Source organism: Bos grunniens, chromosome 19 (genome assembly GCF_055505025.1).
Source record: "Bos grunniens cultivar Pamir isolate PY7600 chromosome 19, Bosgru_T2T1.0, whole genome shotgun sequence".
Taxonomy (NCBI): domain Eukaryota; kingdom Metazoa; phylum Chordata; class Mammalia; order Artiodactyla; family Bovidae; genus Bos; species Bos grunniens.
This window is the reverse complement of record NC_141183.1, coordinates 26148299-26169365: the sequence shown is the minus strand read 5'-3', so window position 1 is coordinate 26169365 and position 21067 is coordinate 26148299. Positions and strand designations below refer to the sequence as shown.

Sequence of the window (21067 nt, the reverse complement as noted above, 5' to 3'; positions counted from 1 at the left end):
TGAAAGAAATAGAAAAAAATTCCTTGTGATGAGAACTCTTAGGATTTACTCTCAGCAACTTTCGTGTATAATGTATGGAAGTGTTAATTATATTAATCATATTGTATGTTGTTTAACTGAGTTATAACTGGAAGTTTATGCTTTTTGACCACCTTATCCAGTTCCACCTCCTCCCATGCCCTGCCTCTGGTAACCACAAATCTGATCCTATTTTCTGTGAGTGTGTTTGTTTGGTTTTGACCTATAATTGATCTAAAACATTATGTTAGTTCCTGGTACGCAACATAGTGATTCAGTACTTCTGTGAATTTCACCGGGATAAGTCTAGTTACAAATATGTCACCAAAGATATTACATAATTACTGACTATACTCCCTACACTATACATTGTATACTCATGATTCATTTATTTTGTAAGTGATAGTCTGTGCCTCTTAATCTTCCTCACCTTAATGGGGGGATAGTTTGTTCTCCCCCCATTCTCCACCCCTCTGGTAACCACCTGTTTGTTTTCTGTATCTGTGACTCTGATTCTGCTTTGTTATGTTTGTTCACTTGTTTTGTTTTTTAGATTCCACATATAAGTGAAGTCATAGTATCTGTCTGACTTATTTTACTTAGCATAGTATCCTCTAGATCCATCCATACTGTTGCAAATGGCGAGATCTCATTCTTTTTCATTGTTCTTGTTGTTTAGTTGCTAAGTCACGTCCAACTCTTTTGTGACCCCATAAACTGTAACCCGCCAGGCTCCTCTCTGTCCATGGGATTCCCTAGGCAAGAATACTGGAGTGGGTTGCTATTTCCTCTTCCAGAGCACCTTCCCAACCCAGGAATTGAACTCACATCTCCTGCATTAGCAGGTAGATTCTTTACCACTGAGCCACCAGGGAAGCCCATTCTTTTTCATGGCTGAGTAATATTCCTGTGTGTGTGTGTGTGTGTGTGTGTGTGTGTGTGTGTGTGTGCGCGCGCGCACTGTATCTTCTTTATCCATTCATACATCGATGCCTTGGGTTGCTTCCTTTTCTTGGCTATTGCAAATAATACTACAATGAACATAAGCATTTTCTTCAGATAATTACCCAGGAGTAGAATTGCTAGATCAAAGGTAGTTCTATTTTTAATTTAATTTGAGGAATCACCATACTGTTTTTCATAGTGGCTGCTTTCACAGATGATTTTTAAGGAAAAAACAGGACATGGTAAGATATCACTTATTTTAGGCCTACTGAAAGTAGAACCTACTGTATTTTTTATATATATATATATAATATATATATAAAGATTTTAGTGTGAACATGAGTCTTAAACTCAGTCACTAAGTAGGGAGTTAATTATTTGATAAAGAATGCATTCTTGTAAAGAACTCTTTAAAGTTGCCATTTGGATATTGTAAATTTTAGTCTGTATTAATATAGTATTTAGAATAAAATTGTGTTTTCATTTTGTTTTTATCCTAATTCCTGGTATTTTCTTATTTTCCTACTTTAGTTTTTTTCTACTTCAATTTATTTACATATTTTAAATTTATTCTATTTTGCTTAATTGTATATTTGTTTTACCATGTATATGTTGGGCTTCCCGGTTAGCTCAGCTGATAAAGAATCCTCCTACAATGCAGGAAGCTCTGGTTTGATTCCTGGGTTGGGAAGTTTCCCTGGAGAAGGGATAGGGCTTCCCACTCCAGTATTCTTGGGCTTCCCTGGTGGCTCAGATGGTAAAGAATCCACCTGCCATGTGGGAGACCTGGGTTCGATCCCTGGATTGGAAAGATCCTCTGGAGGAGGCCATGGCAACCTACTTCAGTACTTTTGCCTGGAGAATGCCCATGGACAGAAGAGCCTGGCAGGCTGCAGTCCATGGCGTCTCAAAGAGTCAGACACAACTGAGCAACTAAGCACAGCACATATATATATATAAGACATACTTAAATATAGGTCTACAATTGTTTGTTATGATATAATTTGACCCCTAAAACATGACTCTAATTATATTAGTTCCTTCTTGGAAAACCTTTGCTCTATCTTGTCATCCATATTAACTACGAACTCTTCAGCCCAGGGTTTAAGGTTTGTCACTATATGGTAGTAACTCACCTATCTTGCCATCTCTCTGTTGCTCAAGCTCTGTATTCTAATAAAACTAAACAACTTATACTGTCTCTTGTTCAGGAGTGTACCTCACTGTTACCCCATTCTTATTTCCCTATGCTACAAATTATTACTTCTGCCTTCATTTCTGCCATTCTGAAACCTGCCCGCCTTTCAGGTTTTCCTGAAATGTACTATCCTTCACAGAACTTTCCTGATTTTAGCACCTGAAAGCAATTTATCTTCCAAACTTTCAGATTTCTACTTTTTAAATTCATATTAAACATATAGTTAGTGGTTTTAAATAATTACTTGACCATCCAAAGACTTTGAGATTAATTGTTATTTGATAAATGTGTCCCTAACATACTTTCCCAGTAAGAAAGAAATGAATAGCCTTAAGCAAAAGCAAGAAAGCTTTGACTAAAACATCAGACCCTTGCTATCACAAACCCATCTTATCCATTCTTTCTAATGGATTATTTTTCGAAAGAACTTTGCTGATACCTATTTATCTCTCCCTCCTTTTTCCTTTCCATTTCTTGATGGTTTTAGTTTTGGCCTGAGCCTTGTAGGTAGTTGTACGCTTTAGAAACCTCTCCGTTTGGCAGGACCAGGGTCTGGCAGCACATGGGTGGTTTGAGCTTTGGAAACAGGTCAGGGGCCACGGCTCTGAAGGAAGTAGAGTAAACAGAAGTACCAGATTGATATACCTTACAAGATTGCCTTTTCAACTTGAAAAGACTCATCCCAAATAGAATCTTTTTAACATACAAGGGGAATGCACAGGTACATATTTTAGTAGGAAAAAAAAAAGTTAAATTTGTTGAAATTAACTTAAAATTCTCAGGGAACAAAATTAATTGTTTTCCTTTTAAAACTAAATTCAAATAAACACCCTTGAGGACTGCATAAACTTATTTTGTAGTCCACTTGGGGGGAAATGGCATTGAAAAAAGCACATTCTGGAGGCTGTACTTTACTATCTATATATATGCTGACATATTTTCTAACTTTTTAAAAAAAATTGTATTTTCTTGCCAATAGCTGGTCCAACTTATAGAGTACCAGGACTGACTGCTTCTCAGCTTGTGTACCCCTGACATACATACTACATTTCCCCCCAAGTTATATACATTAATTATAACAGAACACTAAAGAATGACTGACTTTATTTTGGAATTTATTTTAATGACACTTTAGAAAATTATCTTTAAGAACTGATGGACTTATGTTGTTTTAATACTATAGAACAGCTTTAAATATCAGTGAAAGTTACTTCTCATTTGCCTCTTCTGTCTGTCTTTAGTTTCTTAGAGCTCAATATATTCACTTAGTTTTCTTAAAAACTAAGTTAAGATGATTTGTAATAGGTAAGTTAGAGCTCTTACTCTATAAGTAAGGATAGAACTATATCCTCAGTTACACATGAAGAGTTGGATAATGGAACATGGAAGGTTTTAATTTCCCTAATGTGGTTTTGGTTTTTTAAAAGTTACTCAGTTGTGCCCTTAAGAGATATTTTTAAGTTTTCTGGAAAGAAAATACAGGAAGATTATCATCAAAGCTCAGACAAGGGAAAAGGTGCCAAAATCAAATGAAGAAAGTAAAATGTGAGCAGAAAGCTGGAGTGGGTTGCCATTTCCTTCTCCAGGGCATCTTCCTTACCCAGGGATCTAACCTGTGTCTCTTGTACTGCAGCCGCCAGAGAAGGTCCCATATATGCGTATGTCGTTAAAAATAGAATAAAGCAAAAAAACAGGAGGGGAGAGGTATTCCCTGGTGTCCAGTGGTTAAGATTTGGTGCTTTTACTTCCAGGGCCCAGGTTCAATCCCTGCTCAGGAAGCTACGATTCCACAAGCCATGCAGCATCACCCCCACAAAAAAATAGAATAAAGCCCTTTAAGTCTAATTTTTTTTTTAAAAAGGAAAAGTCTTATTTTCTAACTTATTAAGTAGAAAATTGATCTCATTATCTTTCTGATTTTTTAACTTTCACCTAGCAATTCTGTTTAGCTTAAGACTGAAACCATTGATGTATGTATATATATTCATAAAAAACTGCATTAGCTGTTGTGTTCCAGTAACAAACCATGTCCCAATCTGGTTCACTAAAACAGTGAAGGAATTTTTTTTCTCACTTCGTGGCCATGATAGATCAGCAGGGGAGCTCTGCTTGTGTCACTCAGTGATCCAGGCTGATGGAACAACCAGCCACCTTTTTGTACTCTACTGGTCATCATGCTAAGAGGGAAATGAAGTCCAGAGGGTCTCTCATTAGCTCAGAAGTGACTCACATTGCTTATTTCACAACATGATGGTCCCATGTAACTAGGCGAAGCCAGGAAACATATCATGCCTATGCCAGGCAGACAGCTGAAAATACTTGATTAATAGTTGATCTACTCTCTCACACAGGAAAAATATACTCACTTCATCCCCAGGTAGAAAACCCTAAGTTCCTATCCAATCATGGCATTAAGCTTGAAGTCCAGGATCTCTGAGCAGATATGCAAGGATGTGATCCTGGTGGTCTGTTTGTGAGGAGATGATGCATGGTCATCTCTACATAGGGCCCAAATGTTGCTCTTTTTGATCCATAGACTTAAGGAAAAAATTGACAAATGATTGGCTGCCCTCACAAACAATGTACAGTGGTGACTAGTGGCAGGATGATAAAAAAAAAAAAACAACCTCCCATTTGAAAAGGGGAAGGACAGGAGACATACAGCAAATACGGCAGTCCCTCTGAGCAGTCATTGAAGGGACCCCTCCAGGGATGGTGAATGTTCTTTACAAGATCCCGAGTTTGCTCCTTAACTCAATTGTCTACTCTTTCTTTGCTCCCTGGCTTAATCTCCTTGAGCCTCCTCCTTTTTTCCTGTTATGTTCCTTGGCTGTATTCCAAATGGACAATGAGGAATATTCCCCCTAAAGGGGATGAACAGCTTTTTTAATCCACTTCCTGCCATGGATGCTTGGGAACCCAAAGATCATTTTTTAGAAGTCTTGAGTACTTCCCTGGTGGTCCAGTGGTTAAGATTCCACTTCCACTGAGGAGGGCATGGGTTTGATCCCCTGGTCAGGGAAATTCTACATGCCACATGGTGTGGCCAAAAAGAAAAAGTCTTGAATAGTCACAGCCTCCCAAGTGTAGGCTGGTGGTTCTTTTAGCAGTATAACTCTCAAAAACTTAGTTGGCTTTTTACTTATTTGTTTCCAGTCAGCTCCATGTGCCCTAGCCACATCCATAATTTTTCTAACCATACTTCATAGATTTGTTATGTGGCTCTGCCTTATTGGTCTCATACTTCTTTCTTGACTTAATTTTGAGTACAGGTATTTCTGCTATAATGCCATATATGCTTTCCTGAATTCTGCAAAATTGCGCACTAAAATAAACAGGGCTTATAGGAAAAAATAGGATTGTGCAGACTCAAAATCTGTGGACCACTGTAGCCAGTGCACTAATAAAAACAAAATAATTGAAAACAATAGCATATTAAATCTCCACTGGCATATGCAGTCAGCATCAGATGGCTGAAGCTTTACAGACTCAGTCTCCGGAATGCTTGTTTCTTCCTCTGAGACTTTGGGGTCTTCAAGACATTCACTTACAATAGAAACTAATTTCATTATAGTAAAAATTTGATCTGTGGTGTGGTATATGATTCAGCAGTCAAAAACTTTCCTCTTTAAACACAGGAGGAGAAACATATATCCTCAGCTTCACCAGGTATAAAGTGGAAAATGCAGGTTCATGAAGCAACTGAATCATCCACGACTTTCATTAAAGAAAGGTACATAAGTGGGATGTTTAGCTTTTTTCTTATTGTTTTCATATATTGCTAAGGCTTTCTTTTAAATTTGGGAAAGCTTTTGCCTGGTTACTACCAACAAGAGAAAAATGCATATAAACCAACTTAACTTCTGTGTTATATTGACATCATTTCCTTATTTACTAATAGCATTTGAACTAATTCACATCAAAGCAACATGCTTAGTAACAAAACAGACTAAGAGGCTGTTTTGATGAGAGAACCCCTCTTTAGTCTTTTTTTAGAAAAGCTGTTTTATTCAGCAGTACCTTAAGCAATTGGGAAGTTTTATCAGTGGTTGTAAAGGCCAAATCTTTGATTTGATTTTTGCCTCAAGACTGAACTCTGATCAGCATTTGTAGCTCAGAGACCTTCTCAGTTTTGGGTTAAGCACTTGATTCTTCTGACCCCACAAATCGCTGGAAACTGATTCTTTTCTGAATTCATCCAATTATTTGTTAAATACAGCCAGCAGTAACCAACACAATCTCTTAATGGTCCATTTTCCCACTAGAGCTATAAATTCTCAAGGCATATTAGCTCTCTTCACCACTGCACACTATGAGCTGCTATCCTTTTAGCCTCTGATAAGTTTTTCCTTACCTCCTTCTCCCTAACTCCTTAGCCTTCACCATATACTTTAGGTTTTTTGATGAGACAGTACCACACTTCTGGATTCCACCTGTATCAGCTAGGAGAGACCCAGGTTATGCTGCAGTAATATACAACACAAGATCTCAGTGGCTTTGAAAACATGTTCTCCCTCAAGTTAAATAAAATACAAAAGAATTCTAATGATTGCTGCACTGTGCATATCCTGTGGGTCATTGTGTTACTCAGGGTCCTAGGTTGACAGCAGCCAAGCAGTCGTCACTTTGAGGGTTGCTGGTCACTGTCACAGTGGAGGAGAGGCCTGGAGGGTCTCACATTGCTCTTCACGTGTCACTGCCACTCGACTGTACTGGCCAAAAGTAGCCCTGCGGCCCCACCCGACTCCTGGGGAGGGGCAGAGGCAGAAAGTGCAGGCCTGTCGTGCGTCCAGAAGGCTGAGGGCCAGGATATTTGGGAAGAGCACATGAATGACTGACTGCCATAGAGGATATCCTTTCATTTATTTTCCTTCATGATTTTGTTCCGTTCCTATTTTTTGCTGGTTAATTGAATTTTACTGTCTCTCTTCCCTTGCTTAATTTGAGATAATTAATGTAGGTCCGTTTTATTTACTGGTACTTGTAGTAGTTTACATTATTTCAGAAGTTTGGGCAATACAAAATAAAGCTACTGTGATTTTCCTACTTAAAATACAAGGTATAAAACTGATTAAAAAGCAATATGGTTACAGGAAGAGTTGAGTTTAAATTATTTTGGAATGTCATCTGTTATAGTAGAAATAAAGCTTTGGAGTCAGGCCTGGGGTCAAATATTGCTTCTGTCATTTAACAGATATGTGATCTTAGACAAATTATTTAACCTCTCATAGGCATAATTTCCTCTTTTATAAATACAAAGATATATATATATATATATATATATATATATATAAAGATGTCAAGTAAAGCACGGTGGCATTTATCACTGCTCCTTTCTGAAATTTTACTAAAATGAAAGTAAAATACATTTTTTTAAGTTAATTAATTAATTTATTTGGCCATGCCACACGGCTGTGGAATCTTAGTTCCCCAACCAGGGATTGAATCCGGGCCCTTGACAGCGAAAGCACAGCCTCCTAACCACTGGACCACCAGCGAATTCCCTAAAATAATTGTTTAGAAAATGGAAGAGAGACAGTAGCAGAGGAATGATAGAAATAGTTGTGAATTACTTATTATGGTCATAATAATGTAAGCAATAAATACCTTACAAAAAAGTGACACAGCTATATTAGGAGGATGAAAGGAGAGTTGAGAGCAATAAGGTAAGAAAACTATAGTGGAAGATAAGTGGTAGTGTCAAATTGGGGGGAAAAAAGTCAAGAAATAGAAATATCATCACAGGGATTTCCCTGGTGGTCTGATAGTTAAGACTCTACGCTTCTACTGTCAGGGGCCCGGTCTCAACCCCTGATGGGAGATCTGAGACTCTACATGCCATGTGGCACAGCCAAAAAAAAGAAAAAGAAAAGAAATATAACCACATTGTTTAGAAATATAAAAGTAAATACAAGGGGAAAGGGAACAGGAGCAGCTAAAAGAAACACTTTTGTCTCAGGTAAAGGACTCAGATGGGATGGAGTAGGCAGAGGATGGCTGCTTTTATTATAAACCTTGCAGTATATTTGATTTGTAAAACTGTGGATGCTTTTTTTATTAGTGATTACTTTGATGAAAGATTTAAAATAAGTTTAAAACTCAACCGCAAAGTTTCATAGTGGGTATTAAATAGAAATAACAAATAATGAGCACCTTTACCGTGTCTGTGCACATAGCAGCTATTCAGTAAGGACTGGTTTCCTTCCTTTTGTTAATTAGATGGGGTATTTGCCTGTAGTAATAGTTACGTGACTCAGAAGTTAAGTGGTTGGCTAAACAGCAATGTGAGGTATGTCACAAAGCAAATTATGCACCCTTCTCATCTTTTTTTTTTTTAATGGATGATTTTATTTTTCCTGGAACCATATCAGCTTTATGGCTACTGTTTCTTAGAATTTAGACTTCTGTGCAGCTGACACATGAAAATCATCTGGTTATTGAGTGAGTCTAGAGAGCTGTGCATAGAACAAACTTAAAAATACCTAGCAACTTTACAATTATTCTAATAAACCTGAAAACAATGATATCTATAACTAGATTATAAATTATTTAAGGCCAGGGATCTCTCTCTCTCTCTCTTCTATTGTTATGTCAGTTAGCTGCTTTATTTTTTGGGTCCACAGTGCCTAGACCACTACTTCCTTTGTTCCTTAAGCTCTCACTGTGGTGGATGGTGGTGTCTGATGTTGAAAAGAGAGCCAGCCAACGTGAGGTTCTTGTGTGTTTCATGGACCTCACATACTGTGTATCTAGACTGTAAACTCCTTGTGGACATGGACCGTATATTCTGCCATGTCAGTATGTCTAGGAGAATGACTGCTATCCAAAAACAGATGTTCACTAAGCATCATTAAGTATGTAATGAATACCAGCTAAGTGCTGGTAGTCACTGTACTAAGCTCTAAGGATATCTCAGTGAATGGGACAGATAATGACTCCTGCTGTCTTAGAATTTACATTCTAACACATGTTTGTTGAATTCATGTAATGCAGTAAAATGATGGCCCACACTGAACCATTTGAGCGGATAAAGAATTGTATATATAAAGAGTTTAATCATTTAAGATATGTTTGTTGTATGATGTCAGTGCCTGCTATAAGAAGGAAATAAGAGATATCTGATCTTTTTTCTCTTTGCTTTTCTTTGCAGATAGGATGCTCCAAGTCACTTGCAGCTCTCTGCAAAAGGAAAATCACTAGTGCTCTGCTCTTGCCATAATACCAAACCTTTTGACTTATGCATTGGTGCTGCAACACACTGGAAGAATTGCACAGAGGTTCCAGGAATACCTTTTTCGCCCCCGTTTGAGTGATTCTTCATGGATGGAAAAAGATTTGAGTCCTAATGATTATCCTGTTTTAAACCTATTCTCTATAGTCTGAACTGCTTAATAAATTAGGCCACTTACTAATGAGCCACACAGCCAGCTCTTGTCAGGAGCTGGTTGAAAACCGTGCTGTGCACGGAGCAGGAATGGCACAAGAAGATAGCCGCCGCGGTCAAGTGCCATCTTCCTTTTATCATGGTGCCAACCAAGAACTCGACCTGTCCACCAAAGTGTACAAAAGGGAATCAGGAAGTCCTTATTCTGTGTTAGTGGACACCAAGATGAGCAAGCCACATCTCCATGAAACAGAGGAGCAGCCGTATTTCAGGGAGACAAGAGCAGTGTCTGACGTGCACGGTGTTAAAGAAGACCGAGAGAATTCTGATGACACAGAAGAGGAAGAGGAGGAGGAGGAAGTCTCCTACAAAAGGGAGCAGATCATAGTGGAGGTAAACCTTAATAATCAAACGTTAAATGTGTCTAAAGGGGAAAAGGGTGTCTCTTCTCAGTCCAAAGAGACTCCTGTTCTTAAGACAAGCAGTGAGGAGGAAGAGGAAGAGAGTGAGGAAGAGGCCACGGATGACAGCAATGACTATGGAGAGAACGAAAGGCAGAAGAAAAAGGAGAAGACGGTGGAGAAGGTCAGCGTCACACAGAGGAGAACGAGGAGAGCTGCCTCTGTTGCCGCAGCTGCCACTTCCCCTACTCCCAGAGCTACAAGAGGTCGTAGGAAGAGTGTAGAGCCACCTAAGCGTAAGAAGCGGGCCACAAAGGAGCCCAAAGCAGCAGTCCAGAAAGCTAAGTGTGAAGAGAAAGAGACTCTGACCTGTGAGAAGTGCCCCAGGGTGTTTAATACTCGCTGGTACCTGGAGAAGCACATGAACGTTACTCATAGGCGCATGCAGATTTGTGATAAGTGTGGCAAGAAGTTTGTCCTGGAAAGTGAGCTGTCCCTTCACCAGCAAACAGACTGTGAAAAAAATATTCAGGTAGGTCTTATCACCAAGAGGGCAAACTTTCCAGGATAGAACCTGGCTGTTTCAGACTCACCTGGTATCTGCCCAAGAAAATAAATACAGTAGAGGCTGAAGGGACAGTTTTCACCAATGTATCTTTTTTTTTTTAAAGCCCCTGCTTTGGTATTTTCAAAACCAGGCTTAACATTTTCTTTCAAAAGCATAAATTTAACTGACGCTGGACTAGTGGGAACCCAGGTCCATTGGAAAAGGGAATCTGTTATAGGTGATTGACAAGGAGGTATAGTCAACACTGACTTGGCACTGAGATTTACTCTTGTAAGACATGTAATATAGTTCATTCTGGTGTCTTCGCTGTCAAGGTGGGAGATACCAAGTAAAAGTCAGGAGTAGAGAGAGGTCCTTTTCTAAGGTTTGAAAGGATGCCAGGTTCTAGTGCAGCTGTTGGGGACAAAAACCATAATGACTCAGACTGGTGGAAATGGAAGATCTCCAGGAGTGAGTTTGCTTCTAAACCAGTGGAGAGATGACAGCACTAAATGTGTCAAGAGGCTAAGCTCATGGGAATATACAAACTTTAAAGGAGGCTGAGCTAATTGAAAATACTGCCTACCTGGTGGTAGGCTGATATAATGCTACTGTGTAGTACTAAAGTAACAAAACACGGTATTCAAACCAGGTTGGTGTCTTGAAAGGACTACATTGTGATAGGTTAAGAGGTGTGCTAATTATGTTGTGTAAACTATATTATGTTGAGCTGTGTTGGTTTGCACATGTAAGTGCATATTTATGAATGTGAATTTTCATTCATAAAAGGTAAGTCTATTAATGTCTCTAAAAGATATGTAAAATAGAAATGTCTTGTACCATACTTAAGCTGAACTGCTTGTAGAAGATGAAACCATTTGGTTTCAGTGTGTTTCTTGGAGTAGTCCTGATTTGGAATGTTCCTTATTTTTCATTTTTATTTCTTGTTTTTAATCAACAACTGAAATCATTACTTTAAAGAGATTTTTAAAAAATATAAATTAGGGGCTTCCCCACTGGCTCAGTAGTAGAGAATCTGCCTGCCAATGCAGGAGACATGGGTTTGATCCCTGATCCAGGAAGATCCCACATGCCAGAGCTAATCCTGTGTGCCACAACAATTGAGCCTGTGCTCTAGAGCCCCAGAGTCACAACTCTTAAGCCCATGTGCTGCAACTGCTGAAACCCTTGTGCCCGAGAGCCTGTGCTTTGCAACAAGAGAAGCCACCATAGTGGGAAGCCTGAGCACTGACTGCGACTAGAGAGCAGCCCCCACTCTCCACAGCTAGAGAAAAGCCCACGCAGCAACAAAGACCGGCACTGCCAAAAATAAATAAATAAAATTATAAATAAATAGATATATAAATCACATTTGCTAGAAATTCACTGCGTTTTGATCCATCAGTTGTGACTTGACCTCTGACATACTTGGTAAATAAAAGAAGACTGAATCGTGGCGCCTGTCACTCAGTAACTGCTGGTGCCGGGCTTGGTTCTCAATTGGTTGCGGCAGTTCAGGCCAGAGGGAGTGCTATGCAGTGCTGCACCCTAGGGGTCAGACTTAGCTCTGTAATGATCCGTTGCTGAAAAGGTGTCTCTTGATCTTGATGTTTGTGTAGTTGCTTTTTGTTTTTTTTTTCTTTTAACTTTGCTTCATTAAGTACAGAAGGGGCTTTCTTGGTAGCTCTGCTGGTTAAAAATTGGCATGCCAGTGCCTGCCAGTGCAGGAGATGCGGATTCAATCCCTGGGTCAGGAAGGTCCTCTAGAGGAGGAAATGGCAACCCACTCCAGTATTCTTGACTGGGAAATCCCATGGACAGAGGAGCCTGGCAGGCTGCAGTCCATGGGGTCCCAAAGAGTCAGACACAACTTAGCGACTAAACAAGAAGAAGAAATGCAGAAAAGAAAACGTTTAATAAATCCTTTTTTTGTGTGACTGTATTCACTGTTCCTCACCGTAATTTCATTTAAACTTATAATTTAAGTTTTGTGGATTCTGCTGAATGAACTATTTTTGCATTTCTAATCCTGATGACCTAATAACAAGTAAAAATTAAAACTGCTCTACAGAATGAATGGCTTATAGGGTTTGTCTATCCTTTCCTCCAGCAGTATCCAGCCAGAGGCTTATCTTTGTGACTCTTCTTGGTCCTCATTTCCTGAAGTGACAGTGTGTTCAGAGATCTTTATTAAATTTTGCAGCAAGTAACAAGTTTTTCCCTTATGTATTACAGAGTCTGATGGTTACCTAGAACGTCATAATACTGTTTTTAACCAGAAGTATTTTATTTTGATACATGTTATGATATCCTAGACTAGTAATGATGCATAATAGAGGGCAGTAGGTAGATTGCCTGTGTCTCCTACAGATCCCTGCGCGAGATCTGGATCTGAGCTCCTCAGGAAAAGGGAGGATACCAACAGCTGAGGGGTTATGTTAAATTCTGCCAGAGGGAAATGTTTAATAGAGAAAATTAGGAAAATATAGTAAAATATAAGTAGTTTGTATTAATGAAGACTCTGAATATGTTTGCTAAGCTACAAAAATATTGTTATTCTTCTGTAGATCTATAACCATTCACGTATGCTTTGTTTTATCTTGCTTTTATGTTAATTTAAAATTAGTTTGTATTCTCTGGTAAACACATATTAACTACATAGTAACCCATGTGTAGGAAACAGCTGCTTACGGTAATCCATATTTTAAAAAAAAATAAAATGTGAAGGTTCTTTTCAAAGGTACAATACTAATTTGATAAAAGCAGTTAATTCTTTGATATTAGTGGAACTTTGTATTTCTTTTTGTCTTACTTTTTGCCATTGTTTTCATACTCCCAAAGTGTCTCTAAAAAAATTCATCTTAGGAAATTGAACATAAAGATGTTGGCTTTGAAATCTGGACTTCATGAAAGAATAGCATTTGTTTGGATTCTGGTCTGTGCCACAAATCTAAAACACACCCACTTCATGAGACTTCCCTGGCAGTCCAGTGGTTAGGACTCTGGACTTTTACGCTATGTCCTGGGTTCAGTCCTTGGTCGAGGGAACTAAGATACTGCAACCCATTCAACTTGGCCAATTTCAGCTGCTGGTCCACAGGTGAGGCTTTCTGGAAATCCCTATAAATAAAGATTATTTCTGTTTATCCTGCTCAGTGTGTTTCCTGTAATAAATCGTTCAAGAAACTCTGGTCCCTTCATGAACATATCAAGATTGTCCATGGATATGCAGAAAAGAAATTTTCCTGTGAAATTTGTGAGAAGAAATTCTATACCATGGCTCATGTACGGAAACATATGGTTGGTAAGTTGCTTTTCTCTAACACCTATAATTTTCTCGTTCTTTGGTGTGTCTTATGCTTCGAAGTGGGCAGCATATGAGACACGGCCTTATTTGAATCAGTTTTGACTTGTTGAAACCGAATGCAACATGTGTTCAGTAAGCATCACCAGACTGGATGGTAGTCTTCCACACCCAGGGAAGCGCGCTTTCTTTTCAACATTGTTATTCTTTCACCTTTGCTGTTACAGCCTCACAGATTAGAGTGTAGTAAATTAAGATGTCCTTACAGTAGAACGTATCTCTTTTCCAGTTTGAGCCTTTTGGTGAGCTGATTCTGAGTGTAAGTGCATTCTGTGTTGCAGCACACACAAAAGATATGCCATTTACCTGTGAAACCTGTGGAAAGTCATTCAAACGCAGCATGTCACTCAAGGTGCACTCCCTGCAGCACTCTGGAGAGAAGCCCTTCAGATGCGAGGTAAGGCCTGGCTGCCCCCGGGCCCAGGCGTGGGGGCTGGCTTGTGTGTGTGTACGTGGTGAGCAGGGGAAGAGAGGCATGCATTGTGCAAGGCGCAGACTGCGTTTCCACAGAAGCATCAGACCCATGTGCTGAGCGCTGCGTGTTGTTAGCTCACTGCTGGGTAAAGAGCAGTCATTTTTAACACAGCGTTGACTTTCTTAGATTAGGTTAAAGTTGGGACTAACACGTGGTGACTTATTTTACTTTTCTCACTAATTCAGAGAAGTTGGATATACTTCAGTGATAATTATTTAAGAAATGTTCCCTTTTATTAATAACTCAGCTGGGGAAATACAGCAGACAGAGCCAAACAGTTGACACAAGCAGGTTCTATTTTGAGTGTGAAAAATAAAGCTAATCTCAGACTATATAGGGTGGGTGCAAGTAAAGCTGCTCTGCCTGGCATTCAGAAGTCTCCACTGTGTCCAATGCAGAACTGTGACGAAAGGTTTCAGTACAAGTACCAGCTCCGCTCCCACATGAGCATCCACATCGGGCACAAGCAGTTCATGTGCCAGTGGTGCGGCAAGGACTTCAACATGAAGCAGTACTTCGACGAGCACATGAAAACACACACTGGTAAGGAATTCTTGAGAAAAGTACAGATGTGTCTCAGGCGCTTATTGATGATCACCTGTGAATCTGTTTACTTAAAATTCTAAACCACAAGCCTGCATCCTAAGTGCAAATGCCGTTTTACATAAATCTGATATTGAACAATGCAAATTTGTAATATTGAAAAATTAAGCTTTTATCAATTTATTTTATTTCAAAAAGTATTGTTAGTGCCTTTTAACTGTGAGTTCCTTCAAGGTGATGGACTCTTTATTTGGGGCACAGGATCTCCTGAAATTGTATGAAACTTATTTTGTGTATGTGTATATGTTATTTTTCTGAGGAAAGGATTCTAGGTCTTTAAAAAATGGAGGATATTGACTGCTTTTAGCAGAAAACCCTCTCAGTATTCTTAAAGTTTGATTGGAATTGATTTACCAAAATTCACTACTTTTCATGAACATAACCATCAACTGAGGTTAAATAATGTTTTAACTGCTTTATGTTTTCAGGGGTATATGCTTCATAGCATAGAATTGTCTTGTAAGCATTTGATCACCCAGCCTTCAGAGAGCTGGTTAGAATAACAGCCCAGTGTAAACACTGGGGCATTGTATCTCCATCTCTTCTTGATGCTCTGGAATTAGATGTCTTTGCACAAACTGAACAGTATGAAACATTTTTCAAGCTTTTAAATAAAACCTAATCACAGAATTCTAGGTTTTATTAGTCTGCAAAGTAGCAGAGCTAGAAAGAACCACAAGAGATTATCTAGCTTAGCCTGCTTACGAGTGGTGAGGAAATTCTGCCCATGTCTGGGTCTCTCTAGTTCCCATTTCTATATTTAAAGCCCAAGGAAGAATGCCTGCCTGATGGGCTTCTTTCCCCTTCAGAGCAGAGCACCTCAGATTTTAAGGAATAAGCTAGAGGAAGAGAAGAGCTAGAGCTAGAGCATGAGAGAAGTTTAAGTAAATTACATTTCAAAAGGTAATGCTAACTTTGAAGCCTAAGCAGATAGCAGTATATATCAGAGTATTTAATAGATTCTCCCCTTAAAGTCTGGTGGTTCTTGGATAGACTCTCAGTTCTGAGTCAGTTTTAGGGCACAGTTTTTGTTAATTCAGCAGGAAACTATTCAGCAGAAAGTAAGTCTTTTGATGGCAGAAGCTGCTTCACACTCACAAACAGCGCCTGGCACATGGTAGACGCCCAGTCAGTGTCTGCTGCAAGCCTGGAAGGGTCCACTGTGTGAGCCGCTGCCTCTGCGCCCACCTCTTCCCTGCCTGTCTCCCTGTGCTGCTTCCTCCCTGGACTTTCTCCCCCTCTTCTCCTCCTGTGTTTCTCCCTCTTTCTTCTTTCTCCTTTGTCCTTCTTTCTGTTTTCAGGCCCTTAAATGTCCAGAGTATGAAACTGAAGTGTACATTTCATGATTAATGTATTTGTTGAATAAAAACAAAGTTTTATATATTTAGCATATTCTTCTTTGACCAAATAGGCAACCTGAACATTTCCTGTTTCTTCTAAAGGAATATAGCCACTTATATTCACTTAAATGTTTATTCTTCTCATTAAAAGTAGTAGTACATACTTATGAAAGTATATTAGAAAAAATGAAAAATGCAATGCTCTATAATCTTTATCAGTGAGATCACTACTGTTAACATTTTAGCATATGTATTTTTTAAATTCTGTGATTTTTTTAATATATATACAGATACTGTGAAAAACTTTATATATATATATATATATAGTAATAAAACCAAAGTTGGGTCTTTATGCTCTATTATAACCTACTTTTATTTTACTGTATTATGTCATTAACAGTAATATCATTTTAATGGTTGTGTAATAGCCCTTATAAATTTGTTGTAATAATAGCCATTATTTATTATGCACATATATGCCAAGTATTATCTTAAGCACTTTGCATACATTATCTCATTTAATCAATATAACCTTTACCATGGTCCTGTTAAGGACATTATCTCCATTTTATTTAACTAGTCCCCCATTGGACATTTAGGTTTTTCCAAGTTTTTTTACTGTTATAAGTATTAATAGTACTGTGACAAACAACTTTCTGGCTAACACATCCATGATTATTTTCTTAGATAAATTCCTGGAAATGGGATTATTAGGGCAAAGGTATGTGTGTATTTTTAAGAATTGGTGGTATGTATTGCCAAATAGCTGTCCATATACACTCTTAGCGGCTGTGCCTGAAAGCACTCATTTTCCCAACCCTGTCCAATGTAAATAAAATAATTTTTGAATTAATAGGTGAAAAATGGCTTCTTTTTGTGTTAATTTGTACTTAATTGCTAAGTAAGATGGAGCATTTCTTTCAGTACACTTGTTGGGTATCAGTGTATTTTCTTTTCTGAATTGCTTGTGCCTTATTTGTATTCATCCTTTCATTGCAGTGTTTGGCTTTTTCTTATTGTTTGTGGTAGCTCTTTATATCATAGCTCTTTGTATATATTTATGTCCCCTGGATCTTGTTTAACAGCAGTATTAAAATACTTCCCCCGGTTGGTCATCTGCCTTTTAATATTGTTTATGATGCTTACACTGGGAAGGCACTGCCACTCACTAGCAGTGTGGCCTTACCTGAGTTATGCAACCCCTGTAGGCCTCTGGTTCCGTTGGTATCAGTATTAAATAAGGATGGCAGTAGTACCTTGGAGAGGACCCAAGAAGGGTTAGCTTTTACAGAAGAAAAAAGATAGCTCTTTTACGGCTGGTTGGAACCACTTGTAGAGTGTGTTTCGGTGGGGATTAAGGCCATTGCAGGAACTGACATTGATTGGGCTATTTCTTTGCAGTTAAACAGAAGTGAGGCAGATCTTATCTAGGGAGGCGACCAGCCCTCAGGCAGGGTTTCCTGGGATGGTGTGGACACGGGGTGAGTTCAACATAGAATAATTGCTAATTCTCCTTGTACCAGGCATAGTGCTAAGTACCTAGAGATACAGAATGAATTAAGGCCTGGTATTTGCCCTTAAAAAGCTTATAGTCCAGTGATAGTAATGGTAATAATAATAGTAGTAGTAGCAATAAAATGCATTGAATGTTTACTGTGTATCAAATACTGTTGAATTTGATCAAATACTCCTCGAATTTTTAACTTATCACAGTAACCTATTATTATCTTCATTTTTCAGATGAGGCTTAGAGAGTAAAGAACTTGTCCAAGGCAATCTGATTCTAGAAACACATACTTAAGTTATTCTGATACAAATTTAAGGAAGCAAGTAATAAAATGGAAGGATACACAGGACATCATGAGGGCAAAAAGCACCATCCCAGAGTCTGTTCTCAACTTCCAGAATTTGTCGGCGTACCCAGTCAGGATCAGAGGGATTGATCTGTGCTAAATAGTCTTTGTGTGTGTGTGTGCTAAATAGTCTTTTTGTGTGTGTATGCTAAGTAGTCTTAATGATATATTAATAAAATTGCTAATTTACAATGAAAAGCCTGAATGATAGGTGGTTCAGAACTCTTATGTTCTTTGGTCAGAATATACTTTGCCTAAAATAAAATTTATATTAGTTGCTAAATTATAATCACAAGATTGTCAGGGACAGGAAATTAAGGCAAGGAAGGTAATTGAATGATCTTAATGGTGAGTCCCAACCTTCATTGAATTCAAGAAGTCATCAGTTCCATGACAAAGCTAAGTTTATATATCACTAAGAAAATGCTGCAAATTAAAGAATGAAATGCCATCGATTGTTATGGTATATATCAGTTTCACAGATGTCAGTATGGGGGGAATGCATGTCTTAGAATTAACTAATATTTATTTATTGATGTTAAGAATCTACTCAGTGGGGTTACTGTAATGAACAAGGTTAAAATAGTCCCTAGGTTCACAGACCTTATTGTCAGATTAGGGTGATAGTGATAGACGATTAAGGCCTAACAGTGGTTTGGTGATGAGAGCATAGTAAGTACAACTAAATGAAACTGGCTAGAATTTGATGAATTAGGGGAGGAGAAGAGGCAGGGAATATGATAAGACATGATACCTGAGAGCAATAAGCAAGTATTGGATCGCAGGATAAGCCACGTAGAAAAGTTTGAGCTTTATTCTGAGGACAGTCAGAAGTCCTTAAATGGTTTTAAGCAGAGTGTGACACAACTGTCTGAAAGTTCACTCTGGCTTCACAGTGTGAAGAGTGGACTGATTGGAGGGTGGGGGCAAGAATAGATAAGCTGAAACCAGTCAGATGGCTGTTGCAGTAATCCACGTGAAGGACTGTAATCTTATGGTAGGCCAGATATATAGATATACAGATTTCTGATGCTGCTCATGGATACTCATAAGCAGACTAGAGTGGTTATGTTTATTGGCCAGATCAGTTTTTCCTTTGAACAGTGCAGAAGACAGCCAACTAGCCAAATTCTTGCTCTCTTTAATCTTCCCTGCAGATTCTCTCTTTGTTTATATTGTGTGTTCTTCAGATTCACTATAATACTATTTCTTACAATTAGGTTAGCTTTATCTGTATGTAACAGGTCACATCATAAGGTGTATTGATATATGTGTTTCTAGTTACCCTGATGGACTTAGATGTTAGTACCTCCTCCAGCCACCCATTTACTAGCATTTCCTTAAAATGGGACATTGTACAGGTGGTTGATTTCAAGTATTATATTTTTATTTTTCCTTGTTTCAGCCTCATTGTAATCTTGCCTTGAGGTTTCAGGGAAACTTTATCATCAGTCATTAGCACAGTTAAAAGATTGGGCCTAATAAATAATGAGAGTTAGAGTTAGTTGAAATTGTGGGTGTATGTCTCGAACAGCAAATGTGGAAAATTTGGTAGGACCTCAAGAAATGGATAAAAGATTAGTAAGTAGTAAAAAGGACTCATTTAAATTTGAATACATGGATTTGTGGTAGACCAATTCTAATAGTTTTTGATCTATCTGTAGCAAATCATTATAGCCTGGAAGACTACAAATGAGAGACGATTAGAGCAATCCAGTTTTGGAGCCAGGTTTGAACACATAACAGAAAGTCCATATATTTAGTAAACTTTCAGTCAGTAAAATGTATAGTGAACCAACAAAGTGATTAGTGAAATGGAGAGTGTTTGCGTGTATTAGATTAATAATCAAAGATTAGGTCCTTTGGCTCTGGTTCCATATGGCTGTTGGGAATGAAGAATGTTAACTCTGGAGAGTCAAGGAGGAAAGGGTCAAGGAGATTAATAGGTTATCAAATAGGTGTGCTTTTAAAACATTTTATTATACAAATGAATCATGTTTATCTTAGAAAACAGGAAGTACATATAGGCATAAAAAAGAATAAAAATCACTCATAAACCCATTATCTAAAGATAATCAAAAAAATAAATAAATAAAGATAATCACTTGTAACATTTGTTGTATTTTTTTCCATATTTTCCTATATGCATTTTTCATTAAAAGTGGATAACACATACATACATTTTCATAACTTGCTTGTTTTATTTAATAGACTATAGATAATAGATTATAGGTTTTCATGTTAACAATTACATTTCTATACTTTTTAAAATATTGTTTTTAATGACACCCTCCATTAGATAAGTGTATCACAATTGATCAGTTCCACTTAACAGAGAATTTTAAGTTTTTAATTGGAGGAAATGGATTAAAAAGAAGGAAAGCAAATGGGTACAGAATGTATCTAGAAAGATGAATGTGAATCACAGTGAAGAGTGGCAGTGATTGAATAATGAAAGGTAGGAAGATAAAAGAAATATTCTAGTCAGCAGATAGTACTGGTAACAGTGGAGAAGACTGGTCTGTCCTGACAGTTCAATTCAGGCTTCAGGAAGTGAGGGCAATTCTGGCTTCCATTGAAGGGGAGGGCACCAGGAGATTTCCGTTTTCAAAGGCAGAGAGAAGTAAAGACTGCAATATGGATAAAGAGGTGTTTGCCAAAGGGTTAGAAGTCTCAAAGTGGAGGAAAACAGTAAGAAAATAACATTCCTTTGTGTGTGCAGGAATGCACAAAGCATTGGGGTATAAAGTGCTGTGGTTTTTGTGTCTGGAGCCATTCTGCAGAATTTTAAATCCTGCCTCTCCACTAGCCATAGAATCTTTAGCAAGTTTCTTAATTTCCTCATCAGTAAAACAGGGATAACAACATACCTCCCTCATAAGGCTGTCAGGATCACCAAAGGTTAATGAGATGTTAAGTGATTAGAACAAAGTAAGTAA

The 21067-nt window shown here is 38.2% G+C and overlaps 1 protein-coding gene across 8 annotated transcripts in view; it reads left to right on the top strand.

The window, feature by feature from the left end:
• ZNF652 (zinc finger protein 652) overlaps positions 1-21067 on the top strand; it is a 66886-nt gene that overhangs the window by 35578 nt on the left and 10241 nt on the right. For 3 of the 8 annotated variants that reach the window (XM_086358107.1, XM_086358106.1, XM_086358109.1), the window contains exons 2-5: positions 9312-10478; positions 13650-13797; positions 14139-14254; positions 14731-14875. In XM_086358107.1, the coding sequence (XP_086214233.1) occupies positions 9573-10478; positions 13650-13797; positions 14139-14254; positions 14731-14875 (1315 nt within the window). In that variant the 5' untranslated portion in view covers positions 9312-9572. Of the gene's footprint in view, positions 1-9311; positions 10479-13649; positions 13798-14138; positions 14255-14730; positions 14876-17676; positions 17752-21067 lie in introns of those variants that run through there. The other 5 variants (XM_086358110.1, XM_086358111.1, XM_086358112.1 and 2 more) reach the window with 5 other exon arrangements.